Source organism: Trichomycterus rosablanca, chromosome 1 (assembly GCF_030014385.1).
Source record: "Trichomycterus rosablanca isolate fTriRos1 chromosome 1, fTriRos1.hap1, whole genome shotgun sequence".
Classification (NCBI taxonomy): Eukaryota; Metazoa; Chordata; class Actinopteri; order Siluriformes; family Trichomycteridae; genus Trichomycterus; species Trichomycterus rosablanca.
The window spans coordinates 81,159,331-81,175,653 of NC_085988.1; the positions used below are offsets into that span (position 1 = coordinate 81,159,331).

Sequence of the window (16,323 nt, forward strand, 5' to 3'; positions counted from 1 at the left end):
GTAGATCTCAGAGATGGGAAAGAAATGCTGTTTCGAGTTGGTGTAGTTGAGTAGCTCACCTTTGACGCCACAAAAGAAGTGCTGCTATCACTGCTAATCCAGCTAGTATAGGTATTATGATCCCTGCAGCGGTGCCTATATTGTCAAAAAACAGAGAGAGAGGGAGAAATATTAACTGTGTTATTGAATTAAATATTCCCTATTCCCATACTTTGTTAGGAAAAATTTACACATGGTCATTCAGGTAATTCTTTATTTATCCAGTCATGTAGCAGCAGCATGTTGCATATTTATTTATTCATTTATTTATTAGGATTTTAACGTCATGTTTTACACTTTGGTTACATTAATGACAGGAACGATAGTTACTGGTTACACAGGATTCAGCAGTTCACAAATTTAAATTCAAACACAGTCATGGACAATTTTGTATCTTCAATTCACCTCACTTGCACGTCTTTGGACTGTGGGAGGAAACACACACAGACACGGGGAGAACATGCAAACTCCACACAGAAAGAACCCGTACCGCCCCACCTGAGGATCAAATCAAGATCCTTATTGCTGCTTAGTGCAGTGCTACCCACTGAGCTACCTTGCCGGCTGCACATGGCATAAAACATTATATAAAACATTTAAGATAATAATGTATGTTTATAATAATAAAGATGTAATCTGAGCAACTTTGATCCTTGATGTCTCGTTGGAGTCAGATGTTTGGTTTGTCAGATGTCAGATCTTCTGATCTGGGAATTTTTGGCACAACAGTCTTAAAGAGTTCCCACAAAAACAAGTAAAAAAACATTCAGTGAGCGGCAGTTCTGTGGACGGAAATGCCTTTTGAAGTGTATTAAGAGGGAAATAGCCAGACTGGTTTGAACTGACAAGAGCGCTGGAGTAACTGAAATAACATCATTTATAACCGCGTCGAGCACAAAAGCATTTTAGAACAGAACAGAGACGATGGAAGTTTTTAGAAGTAATTTCACTAATCTGAATTAGTTTTAGCGCTATGTTGTATTAGAACACACATTTGGAACACATTGATAATTGGTAAATGCATAACACTTGAGAAAGTAAGTGGTCCAAATATGTTCACAAAATGCCCAGTGATCCTCCTAAATCAGCAATTTCCTCACGGTTTTGTTTTTCTAATTCTAATGAATAAATAAAGTTTACAATTGCAATTAATACATTTAATTAATGTGTTGTATTAATTGCAATTGTAAACGTTTACGCAAGACGCTACAAAATCCACAATGCAAAGATCACAGACGGAATCCTGAACTGAGAAGTGAAAATGGATTTTAGTAAAACACAAAAACGTGTGAAAACTGCTCATTTCAGGGATCACTGGGCATTTTGTGAACATTATTGGACCATTTACTTTCTCAAGTGTATCCCTCAGCAGAGGAAAACAAATTGAGTGTGCTAAATCATGGGGAAAATGGGGAGAAAATGCATTAAAAAAAGAACTGAAAATGACTAAAGGAACTGCAGACAGCCTGTTTTTTTTTTATTGGTTGAGGGAAACCCAGATTAATAGCTATAAGTGTGAAGTAGACTGGTACCTATATGGGTGGCGTTCCTCGAGTGGGGGGATAATGAAGATGCTAATGGTGTGAAAGATTTTTCTTTCACAGTCGTGGTCACGCTGTCCTTTGTTGTTGTGGTCTTCAGTGGTGTTTGGTGTAAAGTCTGTGTAGAAGCTGTACGTGTTGCTGTAAATAAAAGAAAATATCAATGACACAAACACACACAGCAACATGACAACACAGATACACAAACCAGTCTAGATCGTAAGGCTGCATTCACAAGGACATTTTAGGCATCTGACAAAAATGCACTGATGTATGTAATTTCACTAAAATAAATGTGTGTATGAATCGTATGTATTTGTGCATGGCCACATCTAAAAATGACTATTTCAAAAAGGTCACCAGTTATTTATTTATTTTTTTAAAATATATTTTCTTTATGCATTTTCTCCCCTTTTTCTCCCCTTTTTAGCACGTCCAATTGCCCCATTGAATCATGCTTCCTCTCCACCAATGCCGATCTCTGCTCTGATTGAGGAGAACGAAGCTAACCCACGCCCCCTCCGACACGTGGGCAGCAGCCGTATGCATCTTATCACCTACACTTTGACGAGTGCAGTGCAGCTCAACGTTGTGTACCGAGGGACACACCCTGAGAGATCTCTTTTCTCATCTGCAGGTGCCATCAATCAGCCAGCAGAGGTCGTAATTGCACCAGTCATGAGAGAGAGACCCCCATCCGACTTAGTCCCACACATCTGAACAACAGGCCAATCGTTGTTCATGTGGCCACTCAGCCTCAGCCAGCAAGGCAGAGCTGAGATTTGATACGATGTATTCGAGATCCCAGCTCTGGTTCCAGTGTATGTTTTTACTGTTACACCACCTGAGCGGCGTCACCAGTTATTTTTAATCTAACACTGATGTAATAATGCGTCAACCAAGTAGAGAATATTAGTCATGCTACAGATTACTAAACTCATGACTACAAGTTCTTGTTTTAAGCTATCTAATTTATAATTCGGGGTGGCGGAGTGGCTCGGTGGGTAGCACTGTCGCCTCACAGCAAGAAGGTCATGGGTTTGATCCCCAGGTGGGGCAGTCCGGGTCCTTTCTGTGCGGAGTTTGCATGTTCTCCCCGTGTCTGTGTGGGTTTCCCCCGGGAGCTCTGGTTTCCTCCCACAGTCCAAAAACATGCAGCCAGGTTAACTGGAGACACTGAATTGCCCTATAGGTGAATGGGTGTGTGTATGAGTGTGTATGAGGCTCTCTGTAAGAATCCATCACTGGCTGGTGAAAAAGAAGCGTCCTGCGAGCGTGTCAAGGTGGGCGGCCGCCTCTGTGGCTCATCTCGACCATGTGGAGGTGGTGCAGACGACAGAAGAATATACACCGATCAGCCATAACATTAAAACCACCTCCTTGTTTCTACACTTACTGTCCATTCTATCAGCTCCACTACCATATAGAAGCACTATGTAGTTCTACAATTACTGACTGTAGTCCATCTGTTTCTCTACATGCTTTGTTAGCCTCCTTTCACCCTGTTCTTCAATGGTCAGGACCCCCACAGGACCACCACAGTGCAGGTATTATTTAGGTGGTGGATCATTCTCAGCACTGCAGTGACACTGACATGGTGGTGGTGTGTTAGTGTGTGTTGTGCTGGTATGACTAGATTAGACACAGCAGCGCTGCTGGAGTTTTTAAACATCTGACTGTCACTGCTGGACTGAGAATAGTCCACCAACCAAAAATATCCAGCCAACAGCGCCCCATGGGCAGCGTCCTGTGACCACTGATGAAGGTCTAGAAGATGACCGACTCAAACAGCAGCAATAGATGAGCGATCGTCTCTGACTTTACATCTACAAGCTGACTTTACCAATTAGGTTGTAGGAGTGTCTAATAGAATGGACAGTGAGTGGACACATTATTTAAAATCTCTAGCAGCGCTGCTGTGTCTGATCCACTCATACCAGCACAACACACACTAACACACCACCACCATGTCAGTGTCACTGCAGTGCTGAGAATGATCCAATACCTAAATAATACCTGCTCTGTGGTGGTCCTGATCATTGAAGAACAGGGTATATATGCTAAAAAAGCACAGTCCTTTTGGAAGAACGTGCTTTGGACAGATGAAACTAAATCAGAACTTTATGGTAAGTCACAAAACTCTGTAGTGCAGAAGAAAAGTAAATCTTCCAAAGAAAGAGAAGGCTCAGTGATGTTTTGTGGTTGCTTTGCTGCATAATGAAGTGAGAAGGGATTTGGGAGCAAAACGTACCAAAGCTTACAGTCAGAAAGCTGAGCCTCAGTAGCAGGTCATGAGGCTTCCAGGAACATGCATCACAATGTGCCAAGGTGCCACAGCCGCCATGTACTGGTGTGTGTGTGTGTGTGTGTGTGTGTGATGCCCGACTATAATTTGGTACCCCGGCTGTATTCCTGACTTGCTCTCAAGTGTTTCCAGCTGTGGTCGGTCCGACTCTGGCTAGAATGACTGATGCCAAGAATTTCATGGGAATGCAGCCTGAACAGTACATACTGGATGTTGTAGAAGTGCTCCTTTTTGGTTCTACAGTCGTATGAGGTGTCTTCTGAGTCGTAGTTATACAGAATGGACTCGCAGATGTGCCAGGTGTGTCGGTCTGCTCGCTTGAAGCTGTAAATGTGGTAAAAAAAAATGACCCTGCAGATCTAATCTTGGTCTTGAGTCTAATTACTCATCTGTTGACTACATGCCATCAGTTCCTATCACATCTGGAAATCTAAGTTGTGAAATATAAGGTCAACCTTATTTCAAGTGTCTTTTCACATGTACACTACATGGCCAAACGTTAATGCATCCGACTTTCTTATTATTATTATTTTGCTATTTTATTTATGCATTTTGTCCCTCTTGTTTCCAATTTAGCATAGCCAAGTATGCTTCCGCTGCTGGAGACCCCGATCACATCCGAGGAGGGTATATTTAGTCTAACACACACTCCCTCCAACATGTGTGCAGTCCACGATCCTGTTTTATTCGGCCATACAATGATGGATTTGTGCGTGAAGCCAGTCTTGCGCAAGGAGAGTCACGAACTGATTTACATGTTTCTCCACATCTGTACAGACGCCTTGGGCTACTAACCAGGGTCCTTACACAAAGACCTCGCCCCCTTTTTAGTCTGGTCTTTTGCCAGGAGACTAGTGCTCAATTTTGTCTGCTGCAGGCCGGGGGCACCCAGCCAACCGGAGAGTACAGAATCCCAGCCCTGGTGTGTTAGCGGAATATCTGCTTCTTATTCTTCTTTCTCTAGCACCTATTATTATTATTACAATTTGTATCATTATTCTTCTTCTTCGTCTATTAATAATCATTTTATTATTAATATTCTTTTTTTAAATGTTTTTTAAATTTTCTCCCCATTTTTAGTGCGTCCAATTTTTACCCATTTACGTTTTGCTTCCTCTCTACTGGCGCTGACCCCCGCCCCTGATTGAGGAGAGCCACGTAACTGACCCACGTCCCCTCCGACAAATGAGAGGTACCCGACTGCATCTTTTCACCTGCACGAGGAGCATTCATGTGCCGATCAGCCCTGTGCACGGAGAGCCACACTCTGATAAGCATTATTCCTCTACTCTGTGCAGACACCATCAATCAGCCAGCAGAGGTCGTAATTGCATCAGTCATGAGGTCCCTATCCGGGTCCCTACCCTGTATTAACAACAGCTAAACAATGTTCATATAGTCGCCCAGCCCAGCGGGATGGCAGAGCTGAGATTCAATAGGATGTATTCGAAATCCCAGCTCTGGTGTGCTAGCGTGTTTTACCGCCGCGTCACCTGAGCAGCCATCATTCTTATTCTTATAACAGTTATCAGCCATTCCAGCCACACCCATTCTTACAGGAGTACTATAAACTTAAATATATCAAATAAATTACATGATGCCAACGTAATAGCAACAGTCTGGAAAAGATCTTTATGTTCCAGCATTACTGTCTACTGTGGATACAGCTGTTAACCTTACTGTCTACTGTTAACACAGTTGTAGCCTAGTGGTTAAGGTACTGGACTAGTAAGCAGGAGGTTGCGGAATCAAATCCCACCACTGCCAGGTTGCCACTGTTGGGCCCTTGAGCAAGGCCCTTAACACTGAATTGCTTAGACTGTATAATGTAGGGGTTGGACACTGAAACACCTGTCATTTTAGTGTGGGAGGTTTCATGGCTAAATTGGACCAGTCTGGTGGCCAATCTTCATTAATTGCACATTGCACCAGTAAGAGCAGAGTGTGAAGGTTCAATTAGCAGGGTAAGAGCACAGTTTTGCTCAAAATATTGCAATGCACACAACATTATGGGTGACATACCAGAGTTCAAAAGAGGACAAATTGTTGGTGCACGTCTTGCTGGCGCATCTGTGACCAAGACAGCAAGTCTTTGTGATGTATCAAGAGCCACGGTATCCAGGGTAATGTCAGCATACCACCAAGAAGGACAAACCACATCCAACAGGATTAACTGTGGACGCAAGAGGAAGCTGTCTGAAAGGGATGTTCGGGACCCGGATTGTATCCAAAAAACATAAAACCACGGCTGCCCAAATCACGGCAGAATTAAATGTGCACCTCAACTCTCCTGTTTCCACCAGAACTGTCCGTCGGGAGCTCCACAGGGTCAATATACACGGCCGGGCTGCTATAGCCAAACCTTTGGTCACTCGTGCCAATGCCAAACGTCGGTTTCAATGGTGCAAGGAGCGCAAATCTTGGGCTGTGGACAATGTGAAACATGTATTGTTCTCTGATGAGTCCACCTTTACTGTTTTCCCCACATCCGGGAGAGTTACGGTGTGGAGAAGCCCCAAAGAAGTGTACCACCCAGACTGTTGCATGCCCAGAGTGAAGCATGGGGGTGGATCAGTGATGGTTTGGGCTGCCATATCATGGCATTCCCTTGGCCCAATACTTGTGCTAGATGGGCGCGTCACTGCCAAGGACTACCGAACCATTCTGGAGGACCATGTGCATCCAATGGTTCAAACATTGTATCCTGAAGGCGGTGCCGTGTATCAGGATGACAATGCACCAATACACACAGCAAGACTGGTGAAAGATTGGTTTGATGAACATGAAAGTGAAGTTGAACATCTCCCATGGCCTGCACAGTCACCAGATCTAAATATTATTGAGCCACTTTGGGGTGTTTTGGAGAAGCGAGTCAGGAAACGTTTTCCTCCACCAGCATCACGTAGTGACCTGGCCACTATCCTGCAAGAAGAATGGCTTAAAATCCCTCTGACCACTGTGCAGGACTTGTATATGTCATTTCCAAGACGAATTGACGCTGTATTGGCCGCAAAAGGAGGCCCTACACCATACTAATAAATTATTGTGGTCTAAAACCAGGTGTTTCAGTTTCATTGTCCAACCCTTGTAAGTCACTTTGGACAAAAGCGTCTGCTAAATGTCGAAAATGTAAATGTCAATTTTGTGGGCAGTTGTAGCCTAGTGGTTAAGGTACTGGACTAGTAACCAGAAGGTCGCTGGTTCAGGCCCCACCACTGCCAGGTTGCTGCTGTTGGGCCCTTGAGCAAGGCCCTTAACCCTCAGTTGCTCAGACTGTATACTGTCACAGTACTGTAAGTTGCTTTGAATAAAGGCATCTGCTAAACACTGAAAATTTAAGATGTAAACAATGAAATCCATTAAGACATGGTTTAATGATTTTGGTGTGGAACACAATGGCCTGCACACAGATCCGACCTCAACCTCAGTGATCACCAGGTATACATTAGAACATTAACTTGAGGGGTTATATTAATGCCATTTTACTTGGAATGCCCAACTAACATATTGTCGACATACTGTAGTTATCCAAAAATAGTATCACGCTTGTGAAAAAATAATCGGCCCTTAGCTTAGTGACTGAAACCCAATACTCTTTTTTTCACATCACTGTGGACTGTGGAGACATTTTACTCCACTGCTTTTGCAGAACACACAGCTGGGTTCAAGTCTGGACTTGAGTCACTCCTACATCCTGTTATTTTATGACTGAGCTGTAATTTTGATTTTGGATTTTGGATCTCTGTCTTGCTGCCTTATGTACATGTATGGTTATCTTGGTTAGAAATGGTTTCTTGCTACTCTGCCATGAATTACATTTTTGCCCAGTCTATTTTGTATTGTAAAGCCATAACATCAGGTAATCTTTTTACATTTCCTTAACACTGTAGTATAGTGTTCCTGTAGAAACCTTTAGGTGACTTAAATCTGATGGACATTAAAGGTATTTTATTTATATTCTACAAGGAGTTTCACTCATAAGAGGCCCTGAATATTCTGTTGTAACTCCCATACACTACATACCTTGACGTATGTGTGATTGATTGCATTACATGCTATGTTGGAAGTGATCTCTGTTCTCTGGCAGACACATTTCGACATGGTGCTCCAAGCATATCGAGGAAATAGCAGCAATTTCACGTTGAATGTTTTCCTTCAAATCTTGTTCCGATAGACTTTTTGCTTAAACAAACTGGTGACCCAATAGGTTCGCACCATGAAGACACGCTGCTCAATACTGTACACCACCATCCTGATGAGAAGTCGAGTGACTGAGTGAAAGGGTATGCACCCGGAAGTTGCAAACGGAGGTTAAATGTCGCGACGGCTGTCCGGCACCTACCTCAACGCTCCGATGCAGGGGCACATTGCGCATTGTTTCGTTCAGATTGCTTTGTTCTAACGAGAGTTATTACATAATATTCTGGGCCTCTTTCGAGTGAATCTCCCAGTACATGTCTGACTATATAAAGACTGGCTGTGTATGTATAATCAACTAAATTGGCTTACGGATTAACTGTCTGATTAATTATGCAGATATTTGTTCTTGCTTAAGGGTGATTTTGGGTTGTGTCTGTGGGAATGTGTGTTCATTTAGTCTATAGAGCATCAAATGTTGCTTGGAATTGCCATTCTTTTAGAGAAAAGAACACCATGTTAACTGTAAAACATGGAAGGGCTCACTGATGTTTTGGGGTTGCTTTGCTGCTTCAGACCTTGGGTGCCTTGAATAAATGTGTGAGAAGGGGTTATCTTGTTTAGAAGTTGTTTCCTTTCTGCTACGCTTCTTTGAATCACATTTAGCTTAGTCTATTTTGTATTGTAAAGCCATAACATCAGGTAACATCTTTTTTCCTTTTCCTTAACACAGTGGTATAGTGTTCTTGTACAGACTTGTAGAGAGTTAACTGTTCATTTTTAAGGTCAGGCACCAATGTTACTTGGAATGTTTCTATGTTTACAGGTATGACTGTGTGTGTTAAGGAGAGAGTGAGCTGTGTGAATAAGATTGTCTGTATTGTATTTTTCATGCACTAAAAGCATCTGTGTAACCAAAAACAAATTCCTTGTATGTGTGAGCATACTTGGCCAAATAAAAAGCCTGATTCTGAATTGTCTGCCTCTCAGTCAATGTTTAGTAGGAATGAGATAAGGGCTCTGGCTCTTTTTATGCACAGGGCAGGAACAGGAAACAGCCTTCCCCTAACGGTTGCCACAAAATTGGAAGCATATTATTTAAATGTAATTATTTGATTTAATGGGTGGCAAGGTGACTAAGTGGGTAGCACTGTCGCCTCACAGCAAGAAGGTCCTGGGTTCGATCCCCAGGCGGGGAGCTCTGGTTTCCTCCTATAGTCCAAAAACATGCAGTCAGGTTAAATGGAGACCCCATTGGTGAATGGGTGTGTGTGCGTGTATGTATTTGTGTCTGCCCTGCGATGGACTGGCACCCCGTTCAGGGTATTACTGTGTGCCTTGCACCCTTTGAAAAGCTGGGAAAGGCTCCAGCACCCTCCGCGACCCTGATTGGATAAGCGGTTAAGACAGTGAGTGAGTATTTGATTTTATGTATCTGTTAACAATGGGTGTGTTTGAAACACCTACACTCAATAATTATTAGCGGTGTCCACATACTTTTGGCCATATAGTGCATGTTGTTCCTCAAATGAATGAAATTGTGATTTATAAAATAGTAAATTTATAAAAGCATTTTTTTTTCACACTGCTGTAAAGGTATTTACCTGTCGATGTTGTTGTCTGAGCGTGAGCTGAAAGATTAAAATATATATGTAAAATATATATCTATACTGATCAACTATAACATTAAAACCTCCTTGTTTCTACACTCACTGTCCTTTTTTTTTTGGCTCCACTTACCACATAGAAGCACTTTGTAGTTCTACAATTACTGACTGTAGTCCATCTGTTTCTCTACATGCTTTGTTAGCCTCCTTTCACCCTGTTCTTCAATGGTCAGGACTTTCCCAGGACCACCACAGAGCAGGTATTATTTAGGTGGTGGATCATTCTCAGCACTGCAGTGACACTGACACGGTGGTGGTGTGTTAGTGTGTGTTGTGCTGGTATGAGTGGATAAGTCACAGCAGTGCTGCTGGAGTTTTTAAACACCTCACTGTCACTGCTGGACTTTGAATAGTTCACCAACCAAATATATCCAGCCAACAGCGCCTGATGAAGGTCTAGAAGATGACCAACTCAAACAGCAGTAATAGATGAGTGATCGTCTCTGACTTTACATCTACAAGGTGGACCAACTAGGTAGGCGTGTCTAATAGAGTGGACAGTGAGTGGACACGGTATTTAAAAACTCCAGCAGTGCTGCTGTGTCTTATCCACTCATACCAGCACAACACACACTAACACACCACCACCATGTCAGTGTCACTGCAGTGCTGAGAATGACAAACATATGTATGTAGAGAAACAGATGGACTACAGTCAGTAATTGTAGAACTACAAAGTGCTTCTATATGGTAAGTGGAGCTGATAAAATGGACAGTGAGTGTAGAAACAAGGAGGTGGTTTTAATGTTATGGCTGATCAGTATATATATATGCATAAAACCATCATAAAAAGTAATTATAATGTTATATAAGAGGCTATAAAGGAAGACTACTCACTGCTGGGTGATGGTGTGGTTTGAACTGTAGATGTTGGATCAGCTGTAGGATGGACATAGCTGTTAATTATGACCATTTAACTGCATGATCACTAGAACATCACTGGTAAAGATAGCTAAACAATTATAAGAATGATTATCGTTGAGGTTAATTAGCTCAATGTCTCACTACAATAGGTGAGGAATGCAACCTTTTAAATTACTAAATATCAAATAAGAATAATAATATTAATGACATAATGATGGCTCCGTTACAGAATCATGTCTTCTGCTTTCCAAAATTTGGCTGGCAGATGAGGTATGGAGGCGCAGAAGATTAACGTGTCAGTTCCTCTTAACTGAGCCACCTGAGCCTTGTTGAGTGGTAATTTGCTCCACCTGGAGGAGTTTCTATTTATCCTGGTTTACTGCTTACAGATTGTCCAGCTCCTATGTTGGCACAGATCTCTCTGCAACCGTAATACCAAGCTTGGTTTTCTGCTGACACACATTTCTCTCTTTCTGGGAATTCATCTGGCACTTTTCAGGCATCATGCGGGAAATACCCTGGACGAGCTACAGCCCTTTACCTCATGTTTCTCTTGAAACTTTTTCCTGTCATTTTGTCAAGTTGGCAAACTCAACGTGGGCTGTCTTGTGTCTGCAAAGATGGTTGTCTAACATACATAATTCATCTCTGAACAGGACATTTGGAGCTCTTTTAGAGAGACTGTTGGGTTCTGTCTTATTTCCCTGGACAAGGCCTTTCTTGCCCGGATGCCCAATTCAGCCAGATGACCAACTCTAGAAAAGTCCAAGGCTGTGCCAAGTTCCTTCCATGGTTGTGTAAACATTCAAAGCCTCAAATATTGTTTTACATTCTTTCCCTGATCTATGCTTTGCCCCAGTTTAATCGTTGAGACCCACAGACAGTTCCTTGGATTTGGATTTTGTCCCTACAATGTATTTTCAGTTGTCAGACTCCAATTAAGTTTTATATCAAGGGTAAATAAAGCAAACAGGATGCACCTGACCACAATATGGAGTTTCACCACAGATTTTAACTGAGTAATCAAGCTTAAATTTATTAGTAAATTAATTGCAACTATATTTGTTTAAAATCAAATCCACATCACAGTAAAGAGTGCAAAAGGTCAAGTGGTCTGAATACTCTCGGAATCCACTGAATTAAAATTTATAAATCTGTTAGTGCTTTTTATTCATCATGTTACACAAAGTTCTCCAGGCCACCCAGGGAGGATGGAGGTCTCTGCTGAGTGTAGTTCCTCTCAGGATTTGTTCCTATAATTTAAAAGAAGTTTTTCTTGCCACTGTTGCCCTTGGCTTGTTTATCAGGGGTTGGATTCTGTATGTGGGCGGCAGGGTGGCTCGGTGGGTAGCACTGTCGTCTCACAGCAAGAAGGTCCTGGGTTCCATCCCCAGACGGGCGATCTGGGTCCTTTCTGTGCGGAGTTGTCATGTGCATGTTCTCCCCGTGTCTGTGTGGGTTTTCTCCGGGAGCTCCGGTTTCCTCCCACAGTCCAAAAACATGCAGTCAGGTTAATTGGAGACACTGAATTGCCCTATAGGTGAATGTGTGCGTGTGTGTGTGTCTGCCCTGCGATGGACTGGCATCCCATCCAGGATGTTACTGTGTGCCTTGCGCCCATTAAAAAGCTGGGATAGGCTCCAGCACACGACCCTAATTGGATAAGCGGCTAAGACAGTGAGTGAGTGAGTGGATTCTGTATGTTAAAGGTGGGATTTTGGATTCTGCGGTCCTGGATTCTGTAAAGTTGCTTTGAGACAATGTCTTTTGTAAAAAGCACTACACAAATAAATTTGACCACCAATCACTTAGTGTGTCCAACTCCTCACACTGCTGTAGAAGTTTTGTGGTCATCATGTCTGTGACAAACAGTGAAGTCTACAACAAGCTCATGTGGTCTTAATACAGAGTGACTGGAAGTGGGATTCATATTAGAGTCATTAATTAACATGCTGTAATACAGCTTCAGGTAGATTTTATCCCTCATTCAGTCACCTATTGTTCAAAAATTAAAGGAAAATGTATTTACCTATCGAAGTTGTTGCCTGAGGTTCAGCTAGAAGATTAAAAAATATATAATATGTATTATGCATAATAACATCATCAAAAGGTCATTATAATGTAATATAAGATGTTATAAAGGAAGACTACTCACGTGTGGGTGCTGCTTTGGGTGGAACCTTAGGTGCTGCTGGATCAGCTGCAGGATGGACATAGCTGTTAATTATGACCATTTAACTGCATAATCACTGGAATATTAGTACAAATTTGCATCCATCCCAATTTCTTCTATTTTTCATAGATTTTGTCTGGTTCCTCTCAAGGTTTCTTCCTGTAATTTTAAGGTTTTTTTTTTCTTTTCCACTGTCACCCTTGGCTTGCTTAACAGGTTTTTTTTTTTTTTTTTGCTTTGAGACACTGTCTATTATAAAATGTGCCATACAAATAAATTCAACTTGACATATTTGTCACACTTAAATGTTTCAGATTATCAAACTATTACAATAAGACCAAGATAACACAAGATTTATGGTGCTATGTGAAAAATTAATTGCCCTCTATGTTACTAAGTCAATCAGTTAACCAAACATGCTTATTGCCGTGCAGTCGTGCCAGATCTTTAATAGCACCTTCTGTAATTGTAAACCATCTAGAGTGTCTCAAAAAGCAGAACATGATGCCATGTTCTAAAGATATTTATATACAGATGTTAAACAGTCATTTGGGTTACAAAAGCAAGGGTTACAAGACCATTGCTAAGGCGGAAGGACTGCAGCAAACACTGAGAGTCATTATACACAAATACATCAATGACTCGTCCTGGAGGTCACAAAAGACCCCAGATAAACATCTGAAGATCTGCAGTCCTCATTCGCCTCAGTTACGGTCAATATGCATGACTGCACAATAAGTAAGACACCGATAAGTAGTCTTTCGCACACACAAGTTGCTAGGTGCAAACCACTGCTGACCAAAAGGAACACAAAGGCTTGACTTGCATTTCCCAAAAAACATCTAGATGACCTCCAGGACTATTGGACATTGTTTAATTACATTTCACAAATATGAATTATAATAACATTATAATACAATGACTAACTTATTTAGTATTATGTTGCAACAAATAATATAAAATATATATAAATAAATAATTAAAATATATTAGTAAAGTGTACTAGTGGACAGTGTTCAGACCAGTCATGTACATTTAGTAGATGCTGTTGTTACATCATAATACAAAAATGTTATTTATGATGGCATTGTCACATTACAACCACAACCTTCTATTACTTGAGTTTACAAGCAAATACTGTTCCATCACAGCACCATTCTATAGATTTAAGATCTTTTAGTTGCCCATACATCATAATAAATCGTAAATAGGTAGTGTTACATCGTAATAGACATTAATAAATACTTTTGGTTAGCTTTGAACATAAAAACCTCACTAATTTACAGTTACTCGTGGATTTTGTTACAACCCCTGGCAAAAATTATGGAATCACCACTCTTGGAAGATGTTCTTTCAATTGTTTAATTTTGTAGAAAAAAAATAAATCACAGACATGCCACAAAACTATCATTTCTCAAACTGTCAACCCTCTGGCATTAAGAAACAATAAAAAAAGAAACAAATATAATAGTTGTGGTCAGTCACAATTGCTTTTTTTTAGATCAAGTAGAGGAAAAAAATATGGAATCACTCAAATCTGAGGAAAAAATTATGGAATCATTAGAAAACACTGCACCATTATTACTTTGTTGCACCACCTCTGGCTTTTATAATGGTTTAAACTCTCTGAGGCATGGAGTTAACTAATGACAAACAGTATTCTTCATCAATCTGCCTTCAACTGTCTCTTATTGCTGTTGCCAGATCAGCTTTGCAGGTTGGAACCTTGTCATTGACCATTTTCTTCAATTTCCACCAGAGATTTTCAAATGGATTGAGATCCGGACTATTTGCAGGCCATGCCATTGACATTATATGTTTTCTTGAAGGAAAGTTTTCACGTCCTTTGCCCTATGGCAAGATGCATTATCATCTTGAAAAATCACCAAACATCCTTTCAACTGATGGAATAAGAAAAGCGTCCAAAATTTCAATGTGGACTTTGGCATTTATTGAAGACCATCTCCCCTGTGCCTTTACCCGACATGCAGGCCCATATCATCAACAACTGTGGAAATTAACATGTTTTCTTTAGGCAGTTATCTTTTTTCTAAATTTCATTGGACAGACACCAAACAAAAGTTCCAGCATCATCACCTTGCCCAATGCAGATTCGCGATTCATCACTGAAGATCACTTTTATCCAGTCACCCACAGTCCACGATTGCTTTTCTTTAGCCTACTTTAACCTTGTTCTTTTCTTTTTAGGTGTTAATGATGGCTTTTGTTTGGCTTTTCTGTATGTAAATCCCATTTCTTTTAGGTGATTTCTTACAGTTCAGTCACAGACATTGACTCCACTTTCCGGCCACTTGTTTCTCATTTGTTTTGTTGTGCATTTTCTGTTTTCAAGACATATTGCTTTAAGTTTTCTATCTCGATGCTTTGATGTCTTACTTGGTCTACCAGTATGCTTCCCTTTTACAACCTTCCCATTTTGTTTGTACTTGGTCCAGATTTTAAACACAGCTTACTGGGAACAACCAACATCTTTTGCGACATTCCACAATGATTTATCTTCTTGAAGGAGTTTTATAATCCTCTCATTTGTTTTAACTGACATATCTTGTGTTGGAACCATGATTCATGACAATCTGCTTTGTGCAACAGCTCTCCGAGGTGTAAGCACTCTTTTTAAACTGAAGAATAATTAGCAAATCTAATCTGCTGCAGATGTTTTGTTTTTAAACTGCAAATTACAGAGTGATTCCGTAATTTTTTCCTCAGATTTGAGTGATTCCATATTTTTTTCCTCTACTTGATCTAAAAAAAGCAATTGTGACTGACCACAACTATTATATTTGTTTCTTTTTTTTTATTGTTTCTTAATGCCAGAAGGTTGACATTTTGATAAATGATAGTTTTGTGGCATGTCTGTGATTTATTTTTTTTCTACAAAATTCAACAATTGACAGAACATCTTGCAAGAGTGGTGATTCCATAATTTTTGCCAGGGGTTGTACTATTGAAGCCTGATTTAGTTTATTATTGGGTTATTATCTGTTGGCTAATACTATAAATCTAAATTTATATCAGTTTAACCACCAGTGGGCTTCGATACATCACAAAACACTCACAGCAGCCGTGAGTCGTGCTTTAAACACCGGCTTCGTTGGCCACCTCACCGCTGGCTCATTGTGTTGTATTGTGTTGTATTGTGCGTGTGTTTTTTAGGCACCGGCACGCTCTGCGAGGATAGTACGCTGGGCAGGACCACGCTCAGCCCTTTTTTACACCAACTCTTCAGCTTTCTCTTTTAATCCAAGATCTCAGTCAGTGGACATTTATTTTTTGCTGCTGGCTGCCACACAATGTCCATCCTGTTTTCTGATTCCGTTTTTCAGAGTTTCCTGTTCTGTCTCTTTCTAGAGAGTCCGGTATGCCACAAATAAAGGTTTCATCCAACATTTACTAGAGGACAGTGTTCCATCATAATATAAATCTTGGTTATTTAAATGCACTAATTAAATGGGTATCGTTACAGCACAATAGAAGTTACACAGATCATGCATAACATTATGACCACCTTCCTAATATTGTGTTGGTTCCCCTTTTGCTGCCAAAACAGCCCTGACCAGTCAAGGCATGAACTTTGAC

At 40.9% G+C, this 16,323-nt stretch overlaps 1 protein-coding gene across 2 annotated transcripts in view; it reads right to left on the bottom strand.

Moving 5' to 3' along the window:
• il15ra (interleukin 15 receptor subunit alpha) overlaps window positions 1-16,323 on the bottom strand; it is a 65,351-nt gene that overhangs the window by 5,980 nt on the left and 43,048 nt on the right. The window contains exons 3-9 of one of the 2 annotated variants that reach the window (XM_062996622.1): window positions 12,709-12,753; window positions 12,583-12,609; window positions 10,527-10,568; window positions 9,627-9,653; window positions 4,093-4,209; window positions 1,572-1,721; window positions 60-135 (exon numbers count right to left, since the gene is read on the bottom strand). In XM_062996622.1, coding sequence (XP_062852692.1) covers window positions 60-135; window positions 1,572-1,721; window positions 4,093-4,209; window positions 9,627-9,653; window positions 10,527-10,568; window positions 12,583-12,609; window positions 12,709-12,753 — 484 coding nt within the window. The remainder of the gene's footprint in view (window positions 1-59; window positions 136-1,571; window positions 1,722-4,092; window positions 4,210-9,626; window positions 9,654-10,526; window positions 10,569-12,582; window positions 12,610-12,708; window positions 12,754-16,323) is intronic. The other variant, XM_062996631.1, reaches the window with a different exon arrangement.